The sequence below is a fragment of the Adiantum capillus-veneris genome, chromosome 21, assembly GCF_014529385.1.
Source record: "Adiantum capillus-veneris isolate H3 chromosome 21, ASM1452938v2, whole genome shotgun sequence".
In the NCBI taxonomy this organism is placed as follows: domain Eukaryota; kingdom Viridiplantae; phylum Streptophyta; class Polypodiopsida; order Polypodiales; family Pteridaceae; genus Adiantum; species Adiantum capillus-veneris.
The window spans coordinates 22789617-22801690 of NC_140951.1; the positions used below are offsets into that span (position 1 = coordinate 22789617).

A 12074-nucleotide genomic window follows, 5' to 3' on the forward strand; every position below is an offset into this window, starting at 1 on the left:
TGGGTTCAGTTCAATTTAGTCAGTTTAGAATAGGAAGTGATCTGGCACTTTTGTGAGTCTGTTCGTAGACCGTGCATGTCCAGACACTTAAGAGTAGATGCATATCCTCTGTTTGCACATAGCATGATCATCAGATTTCCATCAGAACCCATCAGGAGCATTTTTACAATGCATAGACCTATTATCCGTATTTTTGACATTTTTCACTAATTATTTTTAAGTGACTTTTGTTGGAATTGGGTAGGGCAATTTTCACAAGCAAGTATATATAGAAACGGTAGAAGAGGCAGCAGGAACCCGGTGTTCATCAGGCAACTTCTCAGCAAGAATCCCCCTCCCCCCCCCCACACACAGAAGACCTAGCGTTTTTGCATTGCAAGGCCTAGCGTTTTCTACCCAGATCAGTCTTGGCGATTTGGATTGCAGATCAGTCCCGGCAGCAGCAAGACAAAGCAGGAACCCTAGTGTTTTTGGCATCAAGACCACATATCAGCCATAGCGTTAGCAGATTTCTCAGTAGAACAAGAATCAGCCCTAGTTTGCATTTGCAGAACCTCCCAGCGTTTTGCAGATTCATCGCGACAAGATCTCAAGAAGGACCAGCGTTTTCAGTTTTCAGCAGATAGACTCCACAGTAGAACCCCCGAACCTCGCAGATCTCACCTTCCCGCAACAGATCCTCGCCGCACGGTCAGATCTCGCAAAGTTTGCAGTTTCAGCCCGGAAAACGCAGATTTCAGCATCTGCGTTTTCAGCGCGTCGTTGTCGCATCGTTGCCATCGACATCATCACCGACATAGAGTCAGAATTCAGTAGATAAAGATTTGTAGATTTCAGCCCTTAGCGTTTTCAGATTTCAGCCCGTCTCGTCGTCGTCCTCATCGTCGTCGACATCGTCGGCAAGTCCAAGCATTGTAGAGATTTGCGCAATCATAAGTAGACCGCTCTCGCCATAGAGAGTGGGGCCTTTGGAGGAGGGTTTTGACAACATTCTGGTGTCGTATTCTTCTCTCTCTATCTCTCAGTCCCATGTACCTTCATTCACAGTGTTCGTCCACTTTGTCTGTGTCCATTACACTCTCTCACTAAAGGAACGGAAGGCTCTCCCTTCCATAAGTAAAAAGGAACCCTTGAGCACAGTTCGGAGCACTCATCTTGAGCAAAGTTCAACATTCACTTTCGCTGCACCTTACAACATTCGGGGGTCACGGTTGGATGGTATACTGGCTAGGTACTACTCACTTTCGGAGTTCTGTAGCAAATATCCTCGTGCATGAAACCCTCTCTTTACAGCTGCAGATTGCCTACTCTAGCTCCCTGGTCCGACTTCTTTTCCAGGAGCTGAGAGGGGGGTGAGAGTTTAGGCATCTCTCCGGATTCGACCAGCCGGTCCCAGTCTCTCCCAGGGACAGGTGCTAGGGAGTGAGGGCTGGTTTGTGGCTGTGCCCGGCCAGTGTGAGGTAGTTCTCATGTCGGGTTGTGTCTAGCCATGTTTAGCCTTGGGTTTTGTCTTGGTTCCATGGTCTTTAGTTGTCGTGCAGGCTGGGAATATTATTCCCTAGCCTTGGTATATTTTTCCCCTTGAGCCTATGGGCATCCGATGCTCCCCTTTCTAGTCTCCTTTTTTTCCCCTATTCACCAGGTCGTGGGGCTGGAGGTGTGGGCCGGGCAGGCTGAGGACAGCCCTATATAGGCAGCCGGGGGGGGGGGGGGTGGGGTCACTTTTATTCACTGCAGATTAGTGCCAATGGGGGGGTGTCGTCCCTTGGGTGCCTGAGTGGGCAGTCCTTTAAGGCCAGCAGGGTGGCAGCCCAGCGTTTTTGGTGCAGCCGGCAGCCTGCTGAGGAGGATGAGCCGAACTTTTTTGGTGGGCAGGAGGAGCAGTGTGGGTGTTCTAGATTGGAGTTGAAGTACCCAGAGAATCATGAGCCAGTTCTTGTCTTCATTGCATCTTCCGCTGCCACCTTTGATTGGACCACCAAGTGAATCTACCTCCTTAGATTCTGCAAGGTCAGTATGAATTGTGAAGGGAGGGCACCACGTGCCAACTGAAAAGTGCAGACTGGAACAGACTTTTAGCACTTCACAATAACTTGAGCTGAGAGAGAGAGGGGAAATCCACGTGAGAGGCAGGGAGTTGGGGAGACTGGAGTTCCACTCCCCCACTCCTAGAGTACACATGACGCAAAACTCTGGTGCTGCTTTAAGCATTTCTTTATATTGCTTCCATTGTTTACAAGTCCCGGTTTCCTCTGCTTCTTGGCAATACCAGAATGTAAGGAGTAGTCCTCCATGATCATATTTAAAACCCCCCCAAAAGCAACTGCTATGAAAAGCTGGCAATCCCAAAAGCATTAGAGCCAAAAAACATGCGTTGCCTTGCAATTGCCGTGAAACGCGGGCTGTCCATACAGTGCCGCATCAGCATGGTTTGTGCAAAATCGGAGTTCTATCCATACAATTTGCCCATGTAAGCAATTCGCGCAATTTATGGTCTTTAACTGGTTTTAGGGTTTAGGCCCCTCGGCCAAGTCTTGTAAGTCAATCAATTCTTTGTGTTTTAGGCCTCTCGGCGGAATCTTCTAAGTTGATCAGTGTTTAGGGTTGAAAACCCTAATCCATCTGGTATGTGCAGCAACGTCAGTGACTTGTGACATACCTCCCTCTTGAAAGAAGAGTAATTATCCATGATTAGACGCTTAAAACTCAATTAGATTGTTTAGTTCCATAATCTGAGGGTCATCAAGTCATCTCATTTTGTATCGGAGCTCTTGATATTCTGGCGTAGCAAAGTTAGCCATCATACCCAATCTGCGCTTATCTTTAAAGGGGTGTCTTGATGCACTAAGATCACATACCTAGGCAATCTCACCCAACTTGGAAGTATTGACGCACAAGATTTTTATGCTTCACATATTATGATACGACACAGATGATTACAGATGCTAGAGAGACATAAAATCCCCCATGAATGCTCCCCCCCAGGACTGAAGTTTGGGCCATGAGATATTTAGAGGCCAAATATACAACCAGATGCTTCCTAGACCGCAGCCTGTTTCGCTCGGAGGGCTCCTCAGACCGTAGCGTGCTTCGTTTAGAGGCCATATACAACTAGATGTTCTCCAAACCGTAGCCTGCGTTAGCTAGAGGTTTTCCAAATAGCATTGAAACCAACATCAAAACGAGAATCAAGCAAACTCAATCGACACTAGGACACGTTCAATGCAGTTAAATTCTATTACAAACAAATTACAAACAATATTCTCAAACCAAGTCTAAAAGTATTGTAACTACAAAGCAATATTAACAATGTTTCGCTTGCCATTTTGCACCAAAGTGATGTTTCGGTCCCGGATGTGAATGATAGCATCGTTCGTCGTGCCAGGGCATGCCCAAAAGAGTATCGCAATACCCTAACTTCATGATGTGGAAGTCTGCCTTGCCATGATACCCTTGGATAGTAATCGGAAGAGAACCAATGAGTGGTACAACTTTATGAGTTTGCCTTGTGGCTAGCTTGGCCTTAGGTTCCCTAGCAAAGTGATCATATTCAAAGTCCATCTGCTTTAGGAACTTTGGATGGATGAAATTTCAGTGGCTCCTAGTCAATGATCTTTCCATATGCTTTGCATGATTCTTTGGAACCATCAGGTACAAAGATGCCGTAAATATTGGGAACAAGTCCTACTGTAGTTTTGGCTTTCTTTGGTAGGAGGTTGCTATGGAGTCTTATCCCCTTTATTAGGACATATGTAGGAGGTGTGTCTCGTCTCGAAACATTAGAAGCATCGGCCTTCTTGTTGTAGAGTTTCTCGTTGGCAAAGTGTCAAACAAGGTCTTGCGGGTAGAGTCTAATTGTTGCGAGAATCTCGAGGATTTGTGCGTTGTTGTCGAGGATTCTGAGTGTTGGTCCGTTGGATCTTCCGTGATAGTGTCAATCTTCCTTTCATAAGCTTGTAAACGACCGCAACATGGTCCATAAGCTCTTGAATAGTAGAAACTTGCTTGGACAAACAGTATCCGTGTAGAGGTGATGGCAGTCCAATGGTATAGCGCTCGCATTGGTCCTCCAAGGGTATCAACTTGAAGAAAGACACCGAAAGCTAGACATCTAGGAACCTCTGGTTGTAGTATTCTATGCTTTCTGTGGCAAGCATTTTCAGGCTACCCCATTCTGCCAGAAGTTGCGTTTCAATTAAAAATGTCACGTGACACTGGGCAAAAATATTCTTGAAAGCTTGCCAAGTCCTTGGAGTGTGCGGCTTGGTAGCTATAGAAGTCCACCATTCCATAGCGTTGTCTTTGAGAAAACAAGCGGCTTGAGAGATCTTTGATTCTTCAATGTAGTTCTCCAAGGCATAGATATTGTCGGAAACCGTAAGGCTTTTTTTCCATCTCTCTCTCTTGAAAAGGTGGCTCAGGAGCAGTTTCATGGAGCAGCAAGAAACAGCCTACAATCGCCTTATCTTCCACAGAGGCAGAGTACCGAGCTGTTTGCAGTGCTACATGTGAGTCAGTGTGGATATGGAGGTTACTTTTGGAGACGGGCTTTCCCTAGCAAACGACCATCATGTACTCTGACAACCAGAGTTGTATAGCCATTGCGAGGAACTCGGTGTTCCAAGCCCGGACCAAGCATATAGAGTCACAATACCATTTTGTTTGTGAGAAGACCAAGGATGGCTCTATCCGACTTCGGATAACCCTGTTGACATCTTCACCAAACCTCTTCCAAAGGTGACATTATCCTCTCATGCCAGCTCCCTTGGACTTGTTTTCTGTCCAGGAGCTGAGAGAGGGTGTTAAGAGTTTAGTTTCCTGTCCGGTGGTAGCCCTAGTATCACATGACATTTCTATTTGAGGAGAGTGGGTTGTTTGAAGTGCAACTTGTTTTCCTTGTTCTCTTGTGTCCATTGCTTTTGTAGTTTTGTGAGTGTTTTATCCCGTCCTATAATTTGTGAGTTCAGACTATTCTGAACTTATGAAGGTATTTATATAAATATGTTTGTTCCCAAAGTCCTTATCGATTTTTGTGTATTTTGATAACTTTTTGATTACTCACAATGTAATAGGTAAGTTCCTCATTGTCATTTCTATCATGTTCTCCATCCACATTGAATCCAACTTGCAGAAGAGTTGGAGTTCGTCTTTATTCTTGTGTTGCTCTTATTGGCATTGAGACATGCTACTATTAGAGAACTGCATCACTGCTCGTGACTCTACATGTCTGATTGTTAAGCCTAAAGCTCTTTAAAGAATTATAATGTCTATATTACAAACAAACAAGCTAGGCTCATGGGATTACATGTGCTGTTTCTTACAACTGGAAAGTCCCTTTCAGTTTCAAGTTTCATGCCATTAGTTTTTGCCAATGTTTTTTTTTTGGTTTCCTGTTAGCAGGTATAAGATGGGGTTCTGCCCAAATGGACCCGAGTGCAGGTATAAGCATGTGAAGATCCCAGGTCCCTTTCCACCATTGGAAGAAAGCTTGCAGAAGATCCAAATGCGTGTAACCACAGCAAGTGGCCGTCCGTATGTCAGGCATACAGCACCGAGACAAGGTTTCAGCAGTTACCAAGATGCAGCACAGATCCCACCACCTCACCGATCAGCTGTTGGGGAAGATGCTCAGGCTTTGCAGCCACCACAACAGCTGCCAGCACAAGAAGTGCAACAGCAGCAACCTCAGCAAGAGGCACAACTCCTGCCTCCCCCCCCTCCTCCCCCTCCACCTTCTGCCATGCCCCCTATGCAGATACTGCCAACACAGCAGCGTCTTTCTGGTTTGGAGCAACAGCATCTAGACCCACCTCAACAACCTCTCTGGCAACAAATGATGACCAATGGTTCTGCAGGAGGTCAGGCTCTCGTGTCCGTGTCTACTCCACTTCCTCAAGGATACTCAAGGTGATTTTGTCAGATACTTGCTATATAGTAGAGGGGTGATTATTCTGTTTGCATAGGTGTCCATAGCTGTTCCTTTGGAAACAGATCCAATTCAATGGTTCACTGTATTATACTAGAGTTGATATGCTCTCCATCTCCATGTAAAGACATTCTCTTTTTTTTAATTTGGTGGCGAGGACTATGTCTGTAAATATTCATGTCTCCTATTTTATTGTAGCCCGTGGGGCAGCTAAGTTGAATGAGCAATAGAGAATGCAATTGTGTTTACAAGCTACAAAAGGTTCCAGGGTTTCATTGTAAACATTGGGGCTCAGTGGTGCTCTAAGAAGATAAAATTTTAAGTTCGTAATTGAATAGTGTGGCATGTAGCTACTAGCAATAGCAGTAACAAAATTTTGCCACTTTGATTGTCTTAACATCAAAACAATATCTGTACTCGCTGTTCCATTCAACAATTTTTCATCAGTCTTTTGCTGGGTTTTTGAGATTGTAGGAGTATGTGGCAAAGAATAATGGTGCAATCGATGAAGAATACTATGGGTGTTAAAACATGCTGTGAGAAGGATGCTTTCTTTCTTGCTAGTATCTTTTACCACATTGAGGCTTAAAAAGCCTCTGATTATTTGCAGAAAGTAGTACAAGCATGGATTTTACTGTTCTGATATGAGATCTCTAACTCTTTCTTTTCTTGATCAGTTTAAGGGAAAGCTCCACTCAGGATAACAGGTGATATTAAGGATGTGCTTTGGCCTGCACGGTGCGGTTTCAAGTAAAACAGAAATGTTTACCTTGACAGGCTCACACTTGATGGTGTCATTAATAGTGCAGATGTTACTGTAATGAAAGCATTAAAACAATGTAGCATTAAACGTTTGGAGAACTATTGGGGAAGTTGAAACTGGGTGTTTCTGTTGTGGTCAATGCAGAAGTATCTGAAAATTGGCTAGTGAAAGCTTGTATATAAATAAGCATTTTTGTACACTGATAATTCTAGAGCTTGTTCATGATATAAGATTTGAGACTATCTTAAGAAAGTTAACAGTCAGTAGATTAACTGAAGGATTCATAGACCATGAAATATTGCAGGGTTGTCCAATCGTAAAAAATGAGACACTGATATGAGAGGTTAACGGTCATCAGTGCTATTGGTTCCTTAGTGGTATATGTTCTTGGAATTTAAACCACACACTTAACTGGTGGAAACAGGCCTAACTCCTTTGCATAAAACATGAAGTGGATGAGTTTGAAATCAGAATTGACAATCTATGGCAGAAATTTGCATGGTAAACTGGGTGGCCAAGGTGTGAGATTCACCCTGTGTCACTTCATACGTAGGGCATTCCATATGGTATCCCTCTTTTTGTCTTGGGATGGCTACCTATCTCCACTAATATTTCAGGGCCGGGGCTTTAGGGACACCAACATTATGTTTTTTTTAGTCTATAGGTTAAAGTTTTGAGATGATCAGGTATTATTTGAGGCTTGGCTGTGTCTTTCTTCTTTTCTTGCTCGACATCTTCAATTTTGTACATGTCCCTTGCTCAGATGGCTTTCTTCCGTTTTTGTAGGCTAGCAGTTCTAGGGGATATATAATAGTCCTTTGTCATCCTGTACCTTGCAATCCGTAAAGGTCCCCTTCTACGTTGCTCAAGGAGTATTTTTATTTGGTTTTGAAGCGTTCCAAGTCTTGATACAACACAAAAATGGTTGACAAAAGAGAGTTTCTGCTTAATGGGCCATGTCATTCGCAGAAAGTGTAGACTTAATAATAACTGGAAACCATCGCCTACGCCCCTCAAGTTGGAGGTAACCTTAGTTTTCAATCATGAACAAATATATGTGCCCATCCTTCATGGGAACTCTGGGAGTTCCCATGATGATCTCTTAGGGTGATTTTCTCACAGACAACTGCGTGGGCAGGCCGACCAATGGAAATTATTCTTCTTAAATGATTCGAATGAATCTTGAAAGGTGTACTTAGCAATGGGTAAAATAAAAGATGAGAGCTTCAGAGTGTCGCCATATTGTTGAATAGTGCTCTATAAAGAGATTAGTTATTCATGGATCTTGGTCGTCAACAATCGATGGCATCCCGTAAAGTTTGAATACATGAAAAAAATGACTGAGCCACATGGTTAGCTCTTCTTTGGACTGAAAAAGAGTGTGCTTGCTTATTGAGTATGTTCATGATAGTCCAGATGCCATTGATGATGGATCAATTTGCTGGTGATAGTCATACTTTCCCATGGTAAAGGAGAAGTAAAGAAGTGACAGGAAGTGGATGCAACAATGTGAATGCATTGTTGATAGTGTGACATTTGACTCACTCATGAATATATGATGTCACATACACTTGGACTTGCTTGCCACATGGACATGCTACTCCAACTCAGAGCCAAATCCTAAACCAGAAAACCCTAGGGAATGTGTATCAGCACCTTATGAGCATGTTTGCAGGACATGCATGCCTGAACAATTCCATTAGATTAGTTAAAACCCCTGCATAATTTTTGTTGCACAAAAGGTTGTATTAGCCATAGTAGGGAAACTATGGCTAATACCGGTGGCGTAAGTTTAGACTAGAAGATGTGTATTCGTGGAGTTGTACCGAGCATGTGCATGTTATACCCAGTGTGTTTTTGCAGATATTGGTGCAGGTCCGACTATTGCACTTTGTATTGGCAGTCTCGAAAAGAGTCAGCGGCCTAAGTCAGCGTCAAAAGCCGGCAGCTAAACGTCAGCTGACAAGTCAACACTACTAACGTCTAAGTGGCCATACTGGCAATCCTTTCAGACAAGTTGCAATTAAGTTGCAGTATTAGTACCAAAACTCAGCCAGCGTCCTCTCTCCTCCCTTTCCTTGTGTTCTTGAGGTGATCACTACCTACCTCTCAGCCCAATGGTTTTGCTCCAGCCAAGTCACGAGATCTGCTTCAGCCTCGTTCCCTTGGTCTAGATGATCCCTGCTGTTGCAGAAATTTTGCGGAACCTCCTCCATTCAGCCTCTCTCATCTGCATTTTGTGCAGCTTTGCATCAGCCTTTCAAGTTCACATATGACAATTTAGCCCTTATTGGCCATCAACTTGATGCCAGATTGGTCCAAAGAAGTTGTAGATTTAGACCAGTCCAAAGGTTAGCAGGTTTCAGCCTATATTAGCCCCAAGAGGTGCCTCATTGTAGGACTTGCATGGAGCCACTGTCTGGGGCGAGTTTTCTGATGCCATGTTGGCTGCCCATAAGGCAGCCAATGAAGTGTCTTTCCGGGCCCCTTCTCCCTTGCAAGTGGGATAAGATCTCAAGGTGTGCTTCTTACCACCACGATACCTAAAAACGATGAAAAAGAAGTTTCGGTTGTTGATGCAAGATGGTGAATTTGTTATATCTTTTGCTTAACTACTGTCACAGTTAAGAAATTAGGAGAGGTTGGAGGCATTTCGCTTTGGGTTAGACCAATCAATAAAGCTCGATGTGGCGGCCAAATGACCTACAGATATTTGACAATGTTATTTGATTAGCTCAACTTCAGGAGATGAAGAACAACAAGGGTAAGTTGAAGTCAGCCAAGGATTCATCCCTGACAAATTCATCCAAGACCACATCTAACGGTAATGAGAAAAGAACACTGCATCTAGTTCGGATGGTCAACATCCTTTGTGGTTGTGGGTTGGTAGAAGACAGACACATTTCTTTCTGTTGTCGAATCAACCCCTTTATGCCTATCATAGGATGAAGCATGAAATTCGAAAAGACTTCTAATTTAAAGACGTTGCAAGTGATAGTTTACCATGTCCAAGAAAAAATTCAACCTTCATATGTATAGCTTGGAACAATGCCCTCATGCATAATCTTAACATAAGTGTGAGAGAGAGTGTCCTTGTCTCAGCCAATCCTCTCAGAGGCTTCCCGCTTCGTAATCAAAGGGGTATTTGTTTCTGTATTGCATAAACGATGTGCACAACAGATCATAGCATGATGCTCATGCAATGAGCATCAAGCAATGAGAATGTATCTTTGATGAAGATTGGTCCGATAGATGACTTTGCATTGGCTGTTTGCTCTTTTGAATGCTGATAACTTCTCTTACTGGATGGCTCCAAGTGACTCCTTGTGCGAGATATCTCTTGGGGTTGATGTCGGTGGAGGTGGGGGCCGGGGCTCCTGGATTTAAGTTCTACTTGGCTGAAAATAATATGAACACAGGGATCCAGGGGGCTAATCTGATTCTCGGACTCCCTGATATCTGACTCGGATCAAGGGCAGCTGCTTCTCGAATCTGAGGGCTGATTCGCAGTCAGAAACGTAAGAGCTGCTGGACTTGTCAAGCTTGTCTCGTGATCAAGTGACAGAAAAAGGCTTGCATAAGAGAAAGCTGGCCCCTTCAAAAACGCAGATGGGATGCTATTCTGGAGGTTCTATTGTGGGGTTGACTAGGCTGGCCATGTAGGATCTTCCTCAAGTTATCGAAGCCACTAGGGGTGGCTGCCGAAAACTCCAAAGTGATGGCTGATTTGGGGGTGGCTTAACTAAGCGATTTGTTCTCTTCTACTTTTGTTTGTAACTGACCCGCGCCTAGGTGTCCTTCTGACTACGAGCAGTTCTTCTTTGAGTCTTTCTTGTCTGGTACTCTTGAATATGTTTAGATTGTTAAGAGTTTCATCTTTTGTCTGGTGGTGGCTTCGGTATCTCCGAGGGAGCAGGCTAGGGAGTGAGGGCAGCTTTGTGGCTATGCCCGATTATATTTGAGGTAGACATACATTTTCCTGTGGTACAAGCCATTTATTTGCCCATTCGGTAGACTAGCATGAGGCAGGACTCCTGCTTCTAGGTCATTTAGGGTCAGAGCCTCACTTTATTGAAGATTCTAGCCAAATTGATGTTTACATCTGATGTGGCATATTTTTCCCAAGGCGCCCCCATTTATTGGGTCGTGGGATTTAGTGGGGGAGTCGGGCAATGGCCGGCGGCGGTCCCTATATAGGGACCATCCCCCTTGTTCATTAGTTTCATTGCATTGAGCAAGCGTTTTGGGTCATCTGCAATCTCTCTCTCTCTCTCTCTCTCTCTCTCTCTCTCTCTCTCTCTCTCTCCCCCCGTCTCTCTCCCCTAGCTTCTAGCTTCTAGCTTCTAGCTTTCAATTGTTGCAGATCTAGACGGGATCCTCCCTCTAGCCGGTTGTTAACACAACCGGCTGATGAAGGATACAAAGATGATTTGGGATCAACTTGCTCCTCTATATGATCGAGTGTCTTCGATGAGGCGGATTGCTTTGGAGGTGCAGATGTGGACTCTGGATGTGAAGCAGACAACCATGAGGGACCCTATCAACAGGATGCAAGAGCTCCTACATGAGATACTTCATATGGGGAAGAGGATCAGTTTGGAGGAAATTTCTATTCAGCTTTTGGCTTAGTTGCCTCCTGGTTACTCCAATTTCTATTCTTTGATGATCATCACTAGTGGACAGTTGGACACTCGTACTCGGGAGGAGATAGTTCCAATGGTATTAGACCAGGAGGACCGGTTTAACGTGGGGAGAAAGTTGGGCTCTTATCAAAGCAATGTGGGGAGAAAGTCAGGCTCTGAAGCTTTGACATGTTCTTCTTCCAACATAAAGAAGCAGAAGGAAAAGAAGAAAAGCAACAACAAAAAGATGGATTATGAGAGAGAAGCTTTGAAAGTTGAGCGGCATTGCCATAATTGAGGTGAGAAAGGTCATTGTTAGCAGAAGTGTTCAAAGTGGATTGGAGAGTCCTCTTCTTTTGTGGCTGCAGTGCCAGGCCCTAGCCTTTGTCCATCTAGAGAGATTCTCCTTGAGACTTCTCATACGACATTGGAGTTTGAGACAGCTCTTGTGTTTCAAGACTTGAGATTGGATCCTTGACAGTGGTGCTTAACGTCAAATGATACCTTCAAAGGATCTCTTGTCCAACATGTGGTTACATTGTGTTTTTGTCTTTATTGGCGGCAAATCGGTGATTCCTATTCACAGTCAGCACCACCGCGAAACCTTGAAACGTATTGCTTTACCATGAAATGTTTTAGTCTAATGATAGAGCAGAGTGAAACGTGGAACCAAATTGTGCATATATGGATTTTGAAAGGGCCTAAAGCCTTGAATTATGGTAACTTGTTGTAAGTGGGACGGAATGTGTTTCACTTGATCAAC

The 12074-nt window shown here is 44.1% G+C and overlaps 1 protein-coding gene across 3 annotated transcripts in view; it reads left to right on the forward strand.

Annotated features, from left to right (window-relative positions):
* LOC147430650 (30-kDa cleavage and polyadenylation specificity factor 30-like) overlaps nt 1–12074 on the forward strand; it is an 82173-nt gene that overhangs the window by 25868 nt on the left and 44231 nt on the right. For 2 of the 3 annotated variants that reach the window (XM_086493248.1, XM_086493249.1), the window contains one exon: nt 5401–5907. In XM_086493248.1, coding sequence (XP_086349374.1) covers nt 5401–5907 — 507 coding nt within the window. Of the gene's footprint in view, nt 1–5397; nt 5908–12074 lie in introns of all 3 variants that reach the window. The other variant, XM_086493247.1, reaches the window with a different exon arrangement.